The 17,339-nt window shown below is 49.5% G+C and overlaps 7 protein-coding genes across 7 annotated transcripts; 4 read left to right on the forward strand and 3 right to left on the reverse strand.

Moving 5' to 3' along the window:
• Positions 1-224: 224 nt before the first annotated feature.
• Positions 225-1,469, forward strand: TRVA0_046S00474 (uncharacterized protein; the record flags this gene model as incomplete). Its single annotated transcript, XM_076686912.1, has 1 exon — positions 225-1,469. One exon carries the CDS (start codon positions 225-227, stop codon positions 1,467-1,469), a length of 1,245 nt encoding a protein of 414 aa, XP_076538841.1.
• Positions 1,470-1,623: 154 nt separating this feature from the next.
• TRVA0_046S00496 (uncharacterized protein) lies at positions 1,624-2,271 on the reverse strand (the record flags this gene model as incomplete). Its single annotated transcript, XM_076686913.1, has 1 exon — positions 1,624-2,271. The coding sequence occupies one exon, from the start codon at positions 2,269-2,271 to the stop codon at positions 1,624-1,626; it is 648 nt and encodes a 215-aa protein (XP_076538842.1).
• A 2,715-nt stretch (positions 2,272-4,986) lies between these two features.
• On the forward strand, positions 4,987-6,657 carry DIP5 (dicarboxylic amino acid permease; the record flags this gene model as incomplete). Its single annotated transcript, XM_076686914.1, has 1 exon — positions 4,987-6,657. The coding sequence occupies one exon, from the start codon at positions 4,987-4,989 to the stop codon at positions 6,655-6,657; it is 1,671 nt and encodes a 556-aa protein (XP_076538843.1).
• Positions 6,658-7,111: 454 nt separating this feature from the next.
• On the reverse strand, positions 7,112-9,070 carry TRVA0_046S00540 (uncharacterized protein; the record flags this gene model as incomplete). The annotated part of the gene is made up of 1 exon (XM_076686915.1): positions 7,112-9,070. One exon carries the CDS (start codon positions 9,068-9,070, stop codon positions 7,112-7,114), a length of 1,959 nt encoding a protein of 652 aa, XP_076538844.1.
• Positions 9,071-10,626: 1,556 nt separating this feature from the next.
• On the forward strand, positions 10,627-12,105 carry TRVA0_046S00562 (uncharacterized protein; the record flags this gene model as incomplete). The annotated part of the gene is made up of 1 exon (XM_076686916.1): positions 10,627-12,105. The coding sequence occupies one exon, from the start codon at positions 10,627-10,629 to the stop codon at positions 12,103-12,105; it is 1,479 nt and encodes a 492-aa protein (XP_076538845.1).
• Positions 12,106-13,494: 1,389 nt separating this feature from the next.
• On the forward strand, positions 13,495-13,962 carry TRVA0_046S00584 (uncharacterized protein; the record flags this gene model as incomplete). The annotated part of the gene is made up of 1 exon (XM_076686917.1): positions 13,495-13,962. The coding sequence occupies one exon, from the start codon at positions 13,495-13,497 to the stop codon at positions 13,960-13,962; it is 468 nt and encodes a 155-aa protein (XP_076538846.1).
• A 385-nt stretch (positions 13,963-14,347) lies between these two features.
• RTT106 (Rtt106p) lies at positions 14,348-15,427 on the reverse strand (the record flags this gene model as incomplete). The annotated part of the gene is made up of 1 exon (XM_076686918.1): positions 14,348-15,427. One exon carries the CDS (start codon positions 15,425-15,427, stop codon positions 14,348-14,350), a length of 1,080 nt encoding a protein of 359 aa, XP_076538847.1.
• Positions 15,428-17,339: the final 1,912 nt, after the last annotated feature.

Here is a 17,339-nt window from a genome sequence, read left to right on the forward strand (position 1 = left end):
GGGGGGAGGCATAAATCGGAGATTTCGTTTGGGCCAGAAAAAAAATTCGCATATGAGATCCGGTGAGATAGGCTGAATTATATATGTATCAGTGAGATATATGTATAAATACGTATAAATGCGCTGGCCCTCTCCTGATTTCTCCAACTTTTTTTTCCATCCATACGTTGGTAAATTTTTTTCCATAAAATTTCCAGCCCTTTACTACCAGGAAATAAGTAAAAATGGAAGCCAAGAAGCCTGAGTCCACTGGCGGCTCCACCGTCGTCCAGCGAAAGACCACCACCACCACCACCACCACCACCACCCAGAGCGAGGGCAAGACCGCTGTGGATACCTTCGGTGACGTCTTTGAGGTGCCAAACTACACTATCAAGGAGATTCTCGACGCTATCCCTCCCCACTGCTACAAGCGATCGCTCGTCCGATCCTTTGGGTACGTGTTCCGAGACCTGTTCTTCATTGGCCTGTTTGGGTACATTGCCATTTCGTACATCCACCTTATTCCTTGGCTCTCTGTGCGATGCCTCGCCTGGTGTGCCTATGCCTTCGTGCAGGGCCTCTTTGGCACCGGTGCCTGGGTCCTGGCTCACGAGTGTGGCCACGGTGCCTTCTCTGACTACCGATCTGTCAACGACACTGTCGGCTGGGTCCTCCACTCTGCTCTGCTCGTGCCATACCACTCGTGGCGAATCTCCCACTCTAAGCACCACAAGGCGACCGGCCACCTCACGCGGGACATGGTTTTCGTGCCAAAGTCGCGAGAGACGTTCGACAAGGGCCGTGGCTTCACCGAGAACATTGAGGACGCTCCAATCGTTACGCTGTACCACCTCATTATGCAGCAGCTCTTTGGTTGGATTATGTACCTTGCCACCAACGTGACGGGCCAGAAGTACCCAGACCGGGCCAAGTGGGTCCAGAACCACTTCATCCCATGGTCGCCAATCTTTGACAAGAAGGACTTCTTCAACATTGTGCTTTCCGACGTCGGCATTGTGCTTACCCTGACCGCGCTCTACTACTCCGCCAAGACCTGGGGCCTTGCCACCGTCGCGCTCATGTACGTTGTGCCATACTTCTGGGTCAACCACTGGCTCGTCCACATCACGTACTTGCAGCACTCTGACCCTCGACTGCCCCACTACGAGGCCTCTGAGTGGAACTTTGCCCGGGGCGCCTCTGCCACCATTGACCGAGACTTTGGCTTTATTGGCAAGCACATCTTCCACGATATCATTGAGACTCACGTGCTCCACCACTTTGTGTCGCGAATTCCGTTCTACAACGGTCGTGAGGGTACTGAGGCCATCAAGAAGGTCATGGGCAAGCACTACGCCTACGACGGCTCCAACTTCGTTACGTCGCTCTACCGGGTCGCGAGAACCTGCCAGTTTATTGAAGGTGATAACGGTGTCAAGATGTACCGAAACACCAACAACATCGGCGTTCCTCCTGCTGCCCACTAGATTCTTTATAAACTAGCAGCGTAGTTTGTGTTTTTCTGTTTTAATGTTATACATTATTCTAAACTAAAGGCCTCCAAGACATCTCACCGCCAAAACGCTCCGCGAAGGCACCTCTATTAGCATTTTACCACGAAGTAATACAGTAGGTCTGTCGTTACATGTGCTCCTCAGAGAGAGCCTCCAATTGAAGCATGTTTTTAGCCTTGTCAAAGTCCATTCGGCCCTTGCTCAGATTCTCCTCCGACCCCAGGCCACAAATCTTGACGCATTCTTCTGGTGGAATCGTCTTTCGCCCGAGCTTGAACACGTACTTGCTGAGTGCCACGGCGGCCAGCGTTCGCTTAGAATCGTTGAACTCGAACCGCGACAGCACGAAAAGCCACTTGCTGTCCCACCCAAGTACTCGCGATCGGATGGTATACGGCTTGTAGGCCTTGATTTCCTTCTTGAAAATGGTCATCACCGACCCGAGCGGCGCAAACGGCCAGCTCTTCTTCTCCTTGCGGTAGTGGATGAAAAAGTCCTTGAAGAGGCCCATCAGCAAATCAGCTCGGGCCATGTCGAGGTCAGAAAAGTAAGTCGAGTTGGACTTGTGTCCGTTCATGTCCATCTCCATGAGTGGAGTGTGGGTGCGGTACTCGTTCGGCTTAAACAGCTCATCCTGCTTCGGCTTTATGCTCCGTCGAATGACAAAATGTCGAACCAAGTTCATGTAGAATCGAGCATGCCACATAAACGGCCATGATTTGTAATTGAGCAGCACCAGCAGAGCCACGAAGGCTTTCAGAGCAGTTCCGTACATCTTTCAGTATTCGCCGCTTCGATTAGATCTCGATACCGCAATTTGAACAACCGCAAAATACACAGAAGGAAGGTAAAAAAATATCCGAGGGTGTCCGGGTCTCTAATCTTTTAGGTTTATATTGTTCTGAGCAGCTCTGGCCAGCCGAGGCTCGTGAATATGATTGTAGAGCGTCCGTTCCCCTGACAATTTTTCCGCCGCATGCCGCGAATAACTCTCGCCGACTCTCCCAGCGCAGCTACAGATAACGTCCAGGGGTAGATCTCAGTTGAGATAACGCCTACTCCGGTACATCTTTATTCAATAATTAATAATAATGGTTTGCTACGGAAGTAGTGGGCAACATAAGTGCTCAAGTACATGAACTAAAAGGAGAATCAAATCTGATTAATAGATCTGCTTGGTTATATACAATGTAGCTTGCTAACCCGGTAATCAGGGTGATCAACTAGAGAGGGATCTAAGACAACTACCAAAAGGTATTAGCTGATCCTGAGTTTTGGGAACATATAATCTATGAAGAGGAGGAGTTGAACTAATTGAAGGTAGTTTAACAGATCCCGTTTCAGAGCCTGTTGAAAAGAAAGAGATTGCAACAATCGAAATGCAATGACGCTACCGTTATTGAATTCGATGCTGAAATGAACTTAGACGAAACAGTTATTTCAATTGAGAACAAATCCTCTCAACGACAAAGAGCGATGCCAATTAAGCATTGTCCGTTTTCAAAAGTTTCCAGGGAAGATTGCGGGTGCAACTAAAGATAAGGTTGTAGCGCCCAGGTTCTTTTGTCATTATGATGGTCAAGCATATTAGCAAGCTATATGGAATGCAAAAGTTACTAATTCGCAAACACCGGATTGCGGAACGAGATTCGTAGGCGTTGAATCGCATAGGCATCGCTACATATTATTGGCCATTACCATGCAGCTAGGGAGAAGCAATTCGTTCTACTTGGTAAAATTGAAAGAGCTCATTTTCCTTTAGGGCAATTTTATTTCAACTGGAACAACGAGCAGCAATGACAGAAATGAGCAATTATTTTAGTATGGAATAACAGTCGAAGGAAACAGTATACCAGGGAAGGAAATAGTCATGACAGTTTCTGCCCATTGGAAAGTACAAATGTGCTGCTGGCTGTTACGAAAACACTACATTTGGATCGATACCCCCTTTTGTAAATACCGGTAGCATATTTGAAACCAAATCCTCTCAAGACAGATAAGATAAGGAAACGCATTATTATAAAATTCCATTGGGCAATTCGAACTCCTTATCATACCTGGACCGTACTAGGGTGATTTTCTTGCAATTCATTGAGCAACGGTATTACAAACCTGTCAATAACGAGATAAAGCTACAAGTTATGTACCTTACTGGTATATGGCAATCCTCCTTAAGCAATATTTGTGCGACAGTTCATATGTGTTTGCCCTGCCGTCGCTTATGAAATTTTTTTCGATAGTTTTAAGCCCGAACGAACTTTCCAAAGCAACTCATATGAACAAGAGATACATAGTTAGAAGCTATACTAATGATAATAATGTGCTTGAGTAAAGTCCTTTGCTTAGGACAAGCGAAACCTACGTCTAGCGAGGCTTCTACATAAAGTATAACAAATGCCAAATGGGGACAGATGGTATAAGCTGTGAAATCGAGCTTAAATAAACTATGGGAGTTGAGTCATCGCGGTGGGATACAAACTTCCCTTTAAAAGTTTTAGCCAACACCTGTACAGTACTCTTGGCCGTAGGAGTACACGGGGCGATGTTTGGGATCTGCGATGCCCCTGCTGCAGCAGACACGCTGCGCGGCTGTCGTGTCTCAGATTTTCCACCTCATCGCGAGACGACCAGATCTCTTAGCACAGTGAAATATTGCGCATTTAAAAAAATGCGCCAAAAATGTATTAATGATAAGGTTGTTAGTATTGGCATGGTTAGACGTCATAGCCTGCTTTGCTACGGTAAAGAACGCTGCTATTAAGCTATTGTCTAAAAGTGTAACGGAAGACGCAGACAAAAAAACAAGGCTGTTGGAAAGAATGAAGCTTTGCTGCAAAGATACCTTAGCGGCAGTTATTCCCCTTAAGACAACATGAGCCGGAGTCGTATTTCGTTCAAAGCTATTCCCTGCGTAAAAGTAACCACTTTTGTGAAGTTGTCAACCGTAAAGTACCAGGATACATCGCGGTTAGAAACCACTTCTTGGGCTCTGGGCATGCCTCAACGCGATGTCTTAGCCCTCTAGTATCTTGGATGAACAGATTATAACACCACCTCGAGGATCTTGCAATGAAAAAAAATTGGCCCTAGGCAAAATGGTTGGAATATAAAAGGATTGCTTTCTTCAAAGTAGCACATACAGTTTGGTGCAGAAAACTCAATACTCCGCCATTGGTAGTGGAGAGCAACGGCGGCTATCCAGTAAAGTTCATCTTGCTGCACTTTCTCTGGTGAGAGCAACATATAGCCCACGCTGCGATAGTTGCAGTCTCAATATATAAAAGGGAGGAGAAGCATCCCTTTCAGCCCTCAATTTTTGATCTGCTTTTTGGCTTATTGATACTATCAATTTGAAATGACATCCCGATCTCCACCGAGAACTGGGTTCTATTCAGACCTCGAGTCCTCGAGCTCGTCGATTTTGGAAAAGACGATGCTGCCAGGGCCAGCCCTTCCTGCTAATGATGGGGTTGTCACCACCACTGTTGAAATGTCCAATGAAAATGCATCAGAGGAGAACATTGGCTCTCCTCCAGAAAAAAAAGAAAATGACAATGAATTAAAGAAAGAGTTTTCGGCTCAGCAGATGGCCATGATGGCCATTAGCGGCGCTTTGGGCATTGGCCTGCTCATTGGTTGCGGTAATTCGCTGGCCGCTGCGGGCCCATTGCCACTGGTTATTTGCTTCACCGCGGTTGGCGCCCTGGTGTACCTCATTATGTGCTCGGTTTGTGAAATTGCCACCTTTATTCCATCGAAAGAGGGCTTCACCGGTTATGCTTCACGATATGTTGACCCATGCCTTGGGTTTGCAGTCGGATGGGCGTACTTCATCAACTACATTTGCGTCACGCCCCATCAGATTACGTCGTCTGCCATGCTATTCCAATACTGGGTCGACCGAGAGACGCTGAATCCGGGCGTGTTTATTGCCATTATTTTCGCCATTGGCTTTGCCATTAATCTTTGCCTCACAGTGCGAATGTTTAGTATTTTCCAGTACTACCAGGCATCTCTGAAACTCGTGGTACTTCTTGCGCTCGTCATTGCACTCTTCGTTATTTCCTTGGGTGGTGGCCCTGATCACAAGCGGGTAGGGTTTGGCTACTACAATAACCCTGGCGCCATAAAAGAGTATGGCAAGTCTCTGCCCAATGGTGACTACTATCAGGCCGAGGGTGACTTGGGCCGGTTCATTTCGTTTGCATCTGTACTTATTACAGCGGTGTTTTCGTATTTGGGCGTGGAGCTGGTTGGTATCACGGTGGCAGAAGCCAAGAATCCACGAAAGACTATCCCCACCGCTGTCAGATTGACTGCTATTCGGTCGATTGGCTTCTATATCATTTGCATGATTGTCCTGGGCATGGCTTTGCCGTACAATGACCCGGAGCTTTTGCGGGCAGTGGCTGGCGAGAGCGGTGTTGGCGTGTCGTCATCGCCCTTTATCATTATTTTGCAGAATTCTGGCATTCGCGTACTGCCTCACATTGTCAATGGGCTCTTCATGTTTTTCATACTGGGCTCATCGGTTGCAGGATTCTATATTGGCTCTCGAACACTGTATGGTCTCGCACAGTCAGGTAAGGCGCCTGCCATTTTCATGAAGACGAACAAGCACGGCAATCCAGTGAACAGTCTCATTGCTGTAGCTGTGCTGTCATGCACCGCATTTTTGAACGCTTCGGCCAGCTCTGCTGTTGTGTTTAACCATTTCATGAACTTTTCGGCAATTCTTGGATTGCTGACGTGGATCACCATTCTCATTACCCATATCCAATTTAGGAAGGCCCTTGAAAAACAGAACAAGATGAATCAATTGACATGGAAGGCCCCTTGGCAACCCTACGCGTCGTATGTGTGTATTGGGGTCTGCATCGTGCTTGCTATTATCAAGAACTTTACAGTTTTTTTGGGCGGCTCGATTGATTGGCCCAATGTCATTACTGGATATGTGGCCATTCCGGTGTTTATTGTGCTTAATATTGGTTATAAGCTTTATACAGGACACGCTCGAATCGACCCGGAAAAGGCTGATTTGGTAGCGGGACGTTCGGAGTTGGATGACGAACAGAAGGCTTTTGAAGCAGCGGAGGCAGAAAAAGAGCCCGTTCCAAAATGGAAGAAAGTTCTTCATGGAGCTAAATCCATTCTGTTCTAAATTATTGGCATTTCTGATTTTTGGAACCGTGTTTTATCTTTTTTAAAAAAATACCCATTAGAATATCCATTCCTCGCATTGGCTTGGACTGCTAATTTGTAATATCATATACCAGGCATCTCTTCATAATAAATATCTTTTTTGTGTGCTTAAGGATAAGGATAGCACTGGTAGTGTGATGGCGGTCCGCAGCATCAACGCATATGGTATTACAGGTATCATGTACCGGTACAAGGTAGCTGAAATGGGGACACAGGTATTATTATCATAATGCACCAGTCACAAAAGCCAGTTGACATCAGCTCATCTCAGAGTATTATGTGGAAAGTTGTAATGATAGTAACGTATTATTATGAGTATAGGTAGATTCTGATAATATAAAAAAAATATATTACTGCCGATACGCCAATTCTGAATAACCGAACGTGTATTAAAAAATGCCAAAAGTAAATATTTACTCATATTCAATGTTGAGGACAATGCCATTAGCGTTGTCATCTCCCGATCGATACCAACCAACCGTGGAGTCTTCCTTACTGGCCGGGGCCAAGAGGACATTGACAGTCTTTCCTGGGCTGCAGTTGGCATCGGCTATGGCACTGAACTTTCCATTGTCATAGGTAGCCAGTAGTTTTGTGCTTGCGGGAGCGTTTGAGAAGGTCAGGTTATCGTCAATGGGCTTGACATCGCGGACTTCGTAAACATTGAACTTTCCTGCGCCAGCCTTGTGCGCTGGATACCGTCCATGGTCGTCCATGAAGTTGAGCTGGCAGGACTTGATAGCGCTATTACCCTCTGGCACAGCAAAGCTGGTGTATGCCAAGACGCGGTTGTTTCCCTGCTTCGAGGTTTCAATCGTCGCAGTGTCGGTCGACTTGACAGCCTTGCTGGGGCGGTTAGATTCGACAACAATCAACTTGCCGGCTCTTAGAGTCCGTTTCTTAGCATTGACAGACCGCTTTTTTATCGTCAGTCTCGGCAACTTGTCCTTTGGGGGTTCTCTCTCAGCCTCGACAGCGTGGACCTTTCGGTACACGTCGCCGTTGACTGTCATTACTTCTGGAGAGCGTTTGTTTTCTCGGGCGGCAACAGTTGGACGTGGCGGCTGTGGAGCAATAGGAGGGAGCGTAAGCAGAGGCCTTGGAGTAGCTCCTCCGTGGGTCGTGGGGTGAGTAGGAATCGGGCCCATTCCTGGGGTGAAAGTGGTAATTATGATTGGAGGAAGTGGTTGGAGAGTACCGCCAGTGTGAGTAGGTCGCAGCCAAGGCTCGGTCAAAGTCAATGTCACTGGGTCAAATGTGATCGAGACCTGACGCTTAGCATGACTGGGCTTTGGAGACACTTCGACAGCAGTATGCTTCTTCGCCGGTACATATGGAGTCACCTTGATGGAGTTGCCGCCAGCTCCATCCTGCCGTAGCTCGGACTCACTAGGAGCTCTGGCTGGGTCCGCGGGAAGTTTTGGAGGCCCCCCCGGGTGTCCCGGCCTTCCATCGGGCCTACCATCGGGTCTGTCCCCCGGTCTGTCGTCGGGCCTATCCCATGGTCTACCATCGGGTCCGTAACAGGGCTTTTCCCCCGGTCTGTCGCCGGGCCTATCGCATGGCCTGCCATCTGGTCTGTAACACGGCCTATTGTCGGGTCTGTCCCACGGTCTGTCGTCGGGCCTATCGCATGGCCTGTCGTCAGGTCTGTCACATGGTCCGTTAGGATCATTGGGTTGCAATCTGTCAGGTTCGGCGGCGGGATTAACAGGCTGCTCGTCTCGCTTCTTCTTTAATGGAGGAGCTGGCTGTGGAGGAGGAGGGCGATGGGGCTCGCCACTGTGGGCTGGCTGACCCGGGGCAATTCCGCCAGGTTCGTCTGGCCAAGGCGGAGTGACGCCTGGCAGCCGAGGCACTTGCATCACTCGCAGAGTAACCTTGGTACCTCCACCACTCGGGCAATGGAAAGCATCAAGGCTCTTCGGCCAGTAGAGCAGGTGTCCTTGTCGCTCCTCCTCTTGGTTACCGGGCACAAGGCTAGAGATGTGAGCAACTGGACAGGCAATAGCGTCGGAGCGCCCGTCAACGGTCAGCAAGTCATTGTGCACCATAAATGGAGCACCAGTGTGGTTTGTCACGACGAGTTCGTCATCCGGGGCAATATTGAGGTATTGGTTCCCTTCGATCGAGATAAGACGGTGATCTGGAGCCACGTTGAATAAGAGCGAGGGCCGCACGGGGCTAATACCAACAGCGCCATTCTCAAAGAGCGCCACGCGCCCGTTGTTGAGTGGCGAATTTTCAGACATCGTCTTGGCGACCAGGCGGTAAGGACCGTGGTAGTTGGGGTCGCCCTGCTGCGGCAAGGGCACCGCTGAGCTGTGTTTGAGCTGCAGCAGGGCTGCGAGTACGAACGGCGACCAGAGCATGATTGATTAGTGAATAGTCTATCAACTGGCCGTTTTTTTATACATGGTCGATTGAGGGGAAGCAGTAAGTTTGATTAGGCTTCATTATTGCCCTGTTCAACGGGTTACTGGTACTCGCTATACTCTGTCTTTTTTATTGAACTTAACCGGCCTAGCTCACAACTCAATTGTCTTCTCCGCACTTCATTGTACTGTAGTGTCATTAGCTGGACAATTTGCATATCTTCATTAATACTACTTGTAGTTGGTAATTGATCAAAGGAATAACAGTGGATACAGTCATAAGAGTATCATTGTGAATGGAGCATTACCGTGTAATTACAACAGAGTACAGTACAACATAGCACTAGCGTGTAAATACAGAGTACCACTGTCAACGGAGCATTAACGTACAATTACAACAGAGTACCTCTGTAAATGGAGCATTAACGTACAATTATAACAGAGTATTACCGTACAAGAAGAGTAGTCACGCACAATAGCCACGGGTGTTACCGCTACATGCAATCGAGTACATTGAAGCACAGATATTAACATACGACAGAGTATTGGCGTGCAATTATCATAGCTACCGGCATTACAGTATTAACGGACAATTACAACAGTAATATGCAACGGAACATTGCCGGACAATACAGTACTGGTAGGTATCAACGCCTCGTCTATTGAAAGGCCTGCACAGTACGTACTAAGCCTGCAAGTACGGTAGAGCCGAAATGAAAAAAATATGGGCACCGTGCAGCCATGACTAAGATCATCGTAAGCCGTTTATTACGGGCTCACATTTCGGTCCCCTACTACAGTGTACTGATAGTGTATCCACAGACCGAATTGATTAATTTATTAACGGCTTAGCTGTATTAAAACACGGGAGTCATACGTTTCGCAAATGGCCGGCGAGAGCGCCGGGAGAATCATGGAACGTCGGCATTTTGTGGCTCCGAGGATCACCCCATGGAGAACGGAGCGGGGGTCGATGGCGGGTGTGTGGGAGCGAGTCGGCCAAGGCGGCTAGAGCGATCCGAAGTCCGATGAATCACCTCTAAGTGACTCTCTTCTCCTGCCCAGTCTATGGCACTCTACACAGGCTTACAGCTGAGCAAGGGTTTTCCGGTGGAGAGCAGGCAACAGAGGTGGTACGTTAATGTATACAAGCGCCTTTAGTCGGTGTGCATGGCAGAAAAAAAGCGGGAACGCCCTCCGAGAGATACAGTCAGACTCTTATATATACATATTTGTCGCATAGCCGTCGTATTTTAGAGGCGATACCCCGTAAAGTTGCATAACCTATAACCGTACGAGCGTTATTCCCACGTTGCTTCATGTTAAGCTTGATCCGTTAAAGTTGGGCCATCCATATTATAACTTGATTCACGACACTAACCTTGGGCCATTCACGACCTAGTAAACATTTGATTCACGACTAGTTAAGCCTCGGTTACACCTTTCAACTGTTAAAATCGCACTATTTCGACCGTCAGACCTGAGCCGTTCAACTATTGGGGATATTTTAACTGGTAAACTTGGGCTTACCAGGATTGTAGAGTTATTGGTACATGGCAAGCGATAATCACTCAAGTCCGGAGCCCTCGTCGACAGCCTCGTCGCCGGCCGCCGGCTATAAAACGAAACACTCAGGCGTGACCCAGGCGATCAGGTCCAAGCTGGCATTCACCGACGAGTCCAAATGGAAGCGGTTTTCGGCTCGCCGACTCGAGCTTATCGACGGCCTAGCGCTGAGCTCGAAGAAGGCCTCGGAGCAGGACGAGCAGATCAGCAGGGTGGCCAATACCCTGCGCGAGGAGTACGGGTTCCCGGTGGAGACCCTGGGAGACTTCGACAAGCTGGTGAGGGCCGCCATCCAGTCGGTGCGGCGCAATCGCAAGCGTCAGCCCAAGGGCAAGAAGCATATCAAAGAGGAGCCTCCCGTCGAGGCGACTGCCAAGCGCCTGCGGTCAGACGTGGCGGAACCCGCCAATTACCAAAGCTATCCAGCTCCAGGCACAGTAGACAACGCTCCGGGCACAATAGACAACACTCCGGGTGCACTGAATTTCGCTCCAGCAAATATAGCAAATATCGCTGGTACAGGCGAGGAGACTCGGATGTCGATTCCGTCGCTGGTGACGCCGTCTCCACCTCCGCCTCCGCCAACGGCCAATGGCATCAATAGCGAGCGGCTGTTGCCACCCATGGCTAATCTCACCCTCAACGGCTTCCAGGAGAACCAATTGCTGCTGGCCGCCGAGCGATTGCTGTCGTTCATTGGCCCCAAAGCCACAGGCGGCGCGAGACCACCGGAGAGCGAAGCATCGCAGCCAAGCAGCCGGAACATGGCGTATCTTGGGGAATCCATCATCCACACTTCTGCGGCATACGCTGTCGAGCGACGATTTGTCGCCCACCACGACCGCATGGATCTCGTTCGCGAGGCCCTGTTGTCACCTGCATTGATGAATGCCATTCTACAGATGGCATCGGTGTCGACACTAGCATATCTAAAGCTCATCCTGGCGAACTGCAGCCGGCTGTACGGCTTTGATGCGACGATTACGTCGCTCTCTAACTTCTACTACGAATTGTTGAGTACTGACGCTAATGTCGACGTTACGAATCCGCTGGCCCTGGTGCCTATGGTTCCGGCCAAATTCCCGGGAATCAAGGACCTTCTCGCCAAGCCTCTTCCACCCAAGAGCTACGCCCCGGTCGTGTTACAAGCGACGGTTGTTCCGGTGACGCTGCAATTTATGACACGGTCGCTCAACTTTACGTACTCGCCGCATAACAACAACACGCCTCCTACGCTGGCCGAGCTCATCGAAAACTCCAAGAGCGCGTTCCAGCTGGGGGCCGACAAAACGGTACAGATCCGCAATGCCTCGACGGGCCACGCCTTGGAGACCGACGCCGAGATCGCAGACCTCTTCCTCCAGGGCGCGCCCGTCACTCTCGAAGTGGCCGTGTTCACTCAGCACCAGCTGCCCTCCCTATCTCAGCTCACGAGGGCCGCCTCCAAGTTCCAGCCGCTAACCTGATGCTCCCCCATCGCCCTGGAGCTCTTCTTGGGGGGCCAGCCCCCCAAACCCCCCGTGGCTCCGCTTCGCGGAGGCTTTTGGGCTGCCAATCACCCCTTCAAAGTTGTCTCCTTGGTATCTTGCGATTAAGAGGGATTGAACTCAGTGCAATCATCAAGTGGTGTGGGAGCTGAGCAGCTTTTTGACTGGCGGGAAATGAACACGGGTCTAACGATGGCTACGAGCTGCGAACTCACCACCCGGCCACGAGCTACGAACTAGATAACCAACTACGAAGCTCGGGCACGAACTACGAAAACTCGGTATGCATCTCCAGGTATTACGGTATATCGCCAATTGCCATGCCCCGTTGATATTGTGGAACACAGGCCATAACATTCACAGATTACGAGTAGCATCTCCAGGTACTACGGTATATGGCCAAATTCTACGGTACATTGCCACTTAGCGCTAATCGGTATTTATTACGACTCATTACGAATTATTCCGTACATCGCCAGTTACTATGGTATATCTCAAGTCAGAACGGTTCATCTCCAGTAACTGTGGAACATCGCCGATTATTACGGTATATCGCCAGCTACTACAGCATATCTCCAACTATTACACTGAAAACCAGTTGTTGCGGTAAATCGCCAGCTACTACGACATATCCCATTATGGTATGTCGCCAGTTAAAGCCCCAATTACCGGTATTATGGCATATCTCCAATCACCTGCATTACGTATGTCGCCAGTTACTACGATAGATCGCGGTTATAACGGTATATCGTCAGTTACTCCAGCGCCAGCATGTAACGAGGCCTATTTATTTTTTCCCCTTTGATGATATATGACAATACATTATGCTTCTATAGCCCCTCCAGATGCACGATTCCTCCATGGATCTCGATCGATCGGCGGAAGCAACCCACACACACCCCCTGCCACTTGGTCCCCTGCCTTCAACGCGGAATCCAGACCACGAAGAGGCAAAAAAAAAAAAACCGCTCACACCCGCATTCTATATAGAGAGCCCCATTACCACAAACCACAGGCCCACACTAAGATTATATTAATTTGGGGCTCTCTACTAGAGCGCTAGGCTACCGTGAGTAACAGTGCGTACCAGGTGCCTACAGATACAGCAAGATCTGGACCAGGAAGGATCTGGACCCGCCGCAGCGCCGACCGCCCTAAACATACACACACACCTCAACTCCCAAAACAGCGGCCAAACACCACCCAACCCAACCACCAACCCTACCCACCCCAGAAAGAAGAACCTCTCCAACACGGTCGACCCTAGGTGTATCAGCGTGATTGCTAGACGAACATGCCATGCCTGGACCGTACCTAGAACCAGAACTCCGGCAGGTAGAGGTAATAATGATGGCCGCGGGGCGCCCGATGATGATCACGAAGCAAGAGACACCCGAGGTGGAATCCTGGGACGACGACTTTGACTTCCCGGGCGAAGTGGCTGTGCCGCTGGGCCCACAATCACTACGACTACAACAGCACCTTGAGCGCCTGCGCTCCTTTGCGACGCTCGTCCAGGCGATTGAGCGCGAGGTTATGGACAGAGACCGCCCGCTGGCGGAAGCGCTCCCGTACCTTCAGCACCACGCGACGATCGAGACCGCCATGGACCTCATCGCCATCTCAAAACAGAACGACAGCGCTACGATCTTTACCCACAGCAACATTGGCCGCGCCTACCTCGAGCTGCGCCAGCGCTCCGTCAAGTACCCGAAGCTCGAGTTTCTGCGCCGCTCCCCCGACGACGACCAGGTGATGGTCGACATGGACTCAGTGCCTTTGCTGGAACGAAAGGCCTCCGAGATCCTCCTTGCTTTTAACGACCTTGATGAGTAGTTTATTATTATTATTCTTTATTTATTTACTAAATGGACCACCTATTAATCAGCCTCTCCGTCGCGTCGTCGTAGTGTGCCGCTTTGGGATAAATTATTTTTCGGTACCTGCGCATACCCTCAACGGCTTCGCCTCGCTCCCTTTTCGTCCGTGAAGCGGAGCCCCCAGGGGGGTTTGGGAGGACTGGTCCCCTCGATTAACTATACTAGTAAGTGTATTCGTAGTCAATTGTCTTTTCGAGGGCCAGCCCTCGAGCTCCCGTGGGCTCCGCTTCGCGGAGAGAGAGGGGGGGCGGGGTGAGGTGCGTCGTTCGATGCATTGACAAGGCTTCGAGAAAATGACAGAATTGGGAGTGATACATGAGCAGTTATGCATATTTTTTATGCTACTCGTCCTCCTCGTTCTCCGAGCTACTACTACTAGTGGACGTGTCGTCTTCCGAGGAGTCGCTTTCCTCGGCGTAGTCCTCGTCCTCTGAGGAGTCCTCTTCGCCATTGGGGCGTGCGGCGTCACCATTGTTTGAGCCGCGTGCGGCGGTATCGGGTTTGGAGTCGTGCGGCTCGGTGTCCTCCGCCTCGATGTTGGCCTTGTGCAGCTCGTTGGAGTACTCCTTGGTGAATTGCTTGGCACGCCGCGCCTCGGACATGCTGGCGTTACTCAGCTGGTTCTCTAGGATATACGTGTTAATTTCATCGTATTCGGCGTGGTCGATCATGGAAAACTCATATTCTGTGCCGCCCTTGGCCGGCGTCAGCTTGACTGTCATGTTGAACGTCAGCCGCGTGATCGAAGAGTACGACACGCTCTCAATATCGTCTAGCGAAACCAGTAGCACGGGCTTCTTGAACCCAAAAAAAAGGTGGTCCTGCAACAGAAACAGATGCCCTTCCTTGGACCCCCGGTACGCGGCAAACGTCGGACCCTTGCTGAACTCCACCGACAGGCCCATCTGCTCCCGCAGATACTCTACGACATACTCGTATAGTGGCAGGTCTTTGTTGGCGCCCAGAGCAGCCGCGTGAGCCGCAAATGATGCGGCGCTCGCATCGCCCAAGGTCGCCTGCACCGCCGGGTCTGCCCCCGAGGACCGCGTGTATATGATGAGGTTGAACTGCGGTCGCGGTCGGTCGGGCACCTGAAGGCATAGGCATAACGTGATGTCGGACGCCGCGAAGGAGTGGTCGGCCTCGGCGGTGGCAGGGTCTTTGGCCATTGCAATCGACGACCGGCTCAACACCCACGAAAACTTCCTGCGCTCGGGTGCAACGGTTGATATGCCATTTAGCACTACGCCGTCCGATTCGACTCGGCGTTTCTTGCGGGTACCCTCGTCGCCGGCGGCGACTCCACCAGCCGTAAGATAGTCATACAGCTTCTCCAGTACGCCAAGTGCAGCGCCATCGCGCGATGCCAGCGCGCCGATTTCCTCCTGCAACTCCTGTGGCAGTCTCGTCACAAAGGACATTGAGTATATAAGGGTTTTTGTCTTCTCTTCCTGCCTGTCGTCGCTTTGGTGATTTCTTCCCAACTCCTCCCAAGACTCCGACGCGCAGCGTCGCTACGGGGGTGAGGGGGACAGTGCCCCCATAAAAAATGGCAATTGACCCGCTGGGTGGTACTATTCTTGGGGGCCAGCCCCCCAAACCCCCCGTGGCTCCGCTCCGCGGAGTTTTGGGCTATAATTTATTACGAACTTAGCTGTCTTCGCAATGGCAGCTGGTATGGACTCTGTTATGTAGCGAGGGCTCAGTTGCGTCTTCTTGTGCTGATGTTTTATATGATAAGGTTGGTTAAAACGAAGTATTGGCTATACTAGTCTTAGTACCTCTCCGGAAGCACAATTGATTGAATAACCCTTCTATATGTTGTCAATTGATATGTGCTTATCCAGTAGCTATTTTAGCTGATACATGGTTTCCAGTCATCCCTCGTGACCTTGAAGGCTTTTCTTATAGCTAGTATCTGTTTTGCCCCAAGTTTAACGGTGTTGTGTTACCTACTGGTATGCAATATTTGTAGCGGAGCGAGCAGGCTTTCGTTGACATATAGAAGGTAACATTGTTTTTGCTATTTATCATAGTCTGTTGGTCAAAACACGTCTGGCTAACGATGACAATATGAGAAACCAAGACGAAGCGTGGCGGGTTAGATATATTGTTAGGAAAGAGAAAGCGATGGCTTAGAAGAAGATATTCATTCACGCTATGTGACTTCGATCACACTATTAGCACTATCAGAACTAGATAGTCAATAGAACCGACGAAACTACTTCTCGCACATTATTTATTTCTTTTGGATGTCCTCTTTCCTTTGGTTTGTTTAGTTATTCTTCTACCCGGTTTTATCTTACCCTTCACATCTCTGTTTTGACTCTTGTTCTTCCCATCCGCTTCCATGCTCTTTTTTGTACAACCTGTCTTCTATGTTCCTCAATTCCCTCATCTAGCCCTCCCACAAGTTCAATTGGTTCCTTCGTAATATGATCCAACTTGTGCCCATACTTCTCGTATAGCCATGAAACCCACGGCCAATCAACGAATTTTCTAAACCTGTAAGTTTTAAAAAACTCTACTTTCCACTTTAGTAAAGCAAATGGTATATTTTCTAGGACGGCAATTAATGTTACCTGACTGGAATCAAGTGCAGTAACCTCAAACAACCACACAATAACATGGAAATTCTGCCCTTTATTGACGACGATAAATGATTTCGGCCTAAGACTGAATGCCAGCGATACTCCACTATTATCAATTGCTTTTCCAGCCTCAATAACTTTCTCCATGATGTCGATCCTCCCTTGGATAGTCGCTCACCAATCGGGATAAAATTTCCATCGATCGATAAATCTGAGAACGACTAGAATTTCACGAGTCTTTAGTCCATAGCGTTCATAATACGATAGCACCATAACAAACGACCCATAGTGCCGTGGAATAACCTTGCCCTGCAGGTGCCCCAACTTTTTGTAGCTAGCAATTGAATGGAAGAAGGCACTTTTTGAACGCGAATCAGGGTAAAAATATTGTGTGAATATCGGTCAGACACATCTAACAGCACTTTATGATCAAAGAGGAGACCTATCTGGAGCGCTCTTGATAATAGCTTCGAAAAAGCGAAGGTTACTTCAGCGTACCTCAAAACGCAGTTCCATCGTCACTATTTATCTTCAGGCACAACTGATGGCCTCTCAGGCAGAAGTAAAAACGAATTTCTCCTTCCTCCAGGAAGCCGCAACAACTTTGCTACATCCTTGGGCTTCGTAATCCGATTATAAGGGTACAATTCAATGTCTTGAAACACGCGAATGTTTGGAAACCCCTTAGATAGGAGAGGCATCGAAAATAGTTCATGATCTTCAGCTCGGGTATGTACTGCGC

The sequence above is a fragment of the Trichomonascus vanleenenianus genome (assembly GCF_965637985.1).
Source record: "Trichomonascus vanleenenianus strain CLIB 3782 genome assembly, contig: TRVA0_046S, whole genome shotgun sequence".
Classification (NCBI taxonomy): Eukaryota; Fungi; Ascomycota; class Dipodascomycetes; order Dipodascales; family Trichomonascaceae; genus Blastobotrys; species Blastobotrys vanleenenianus.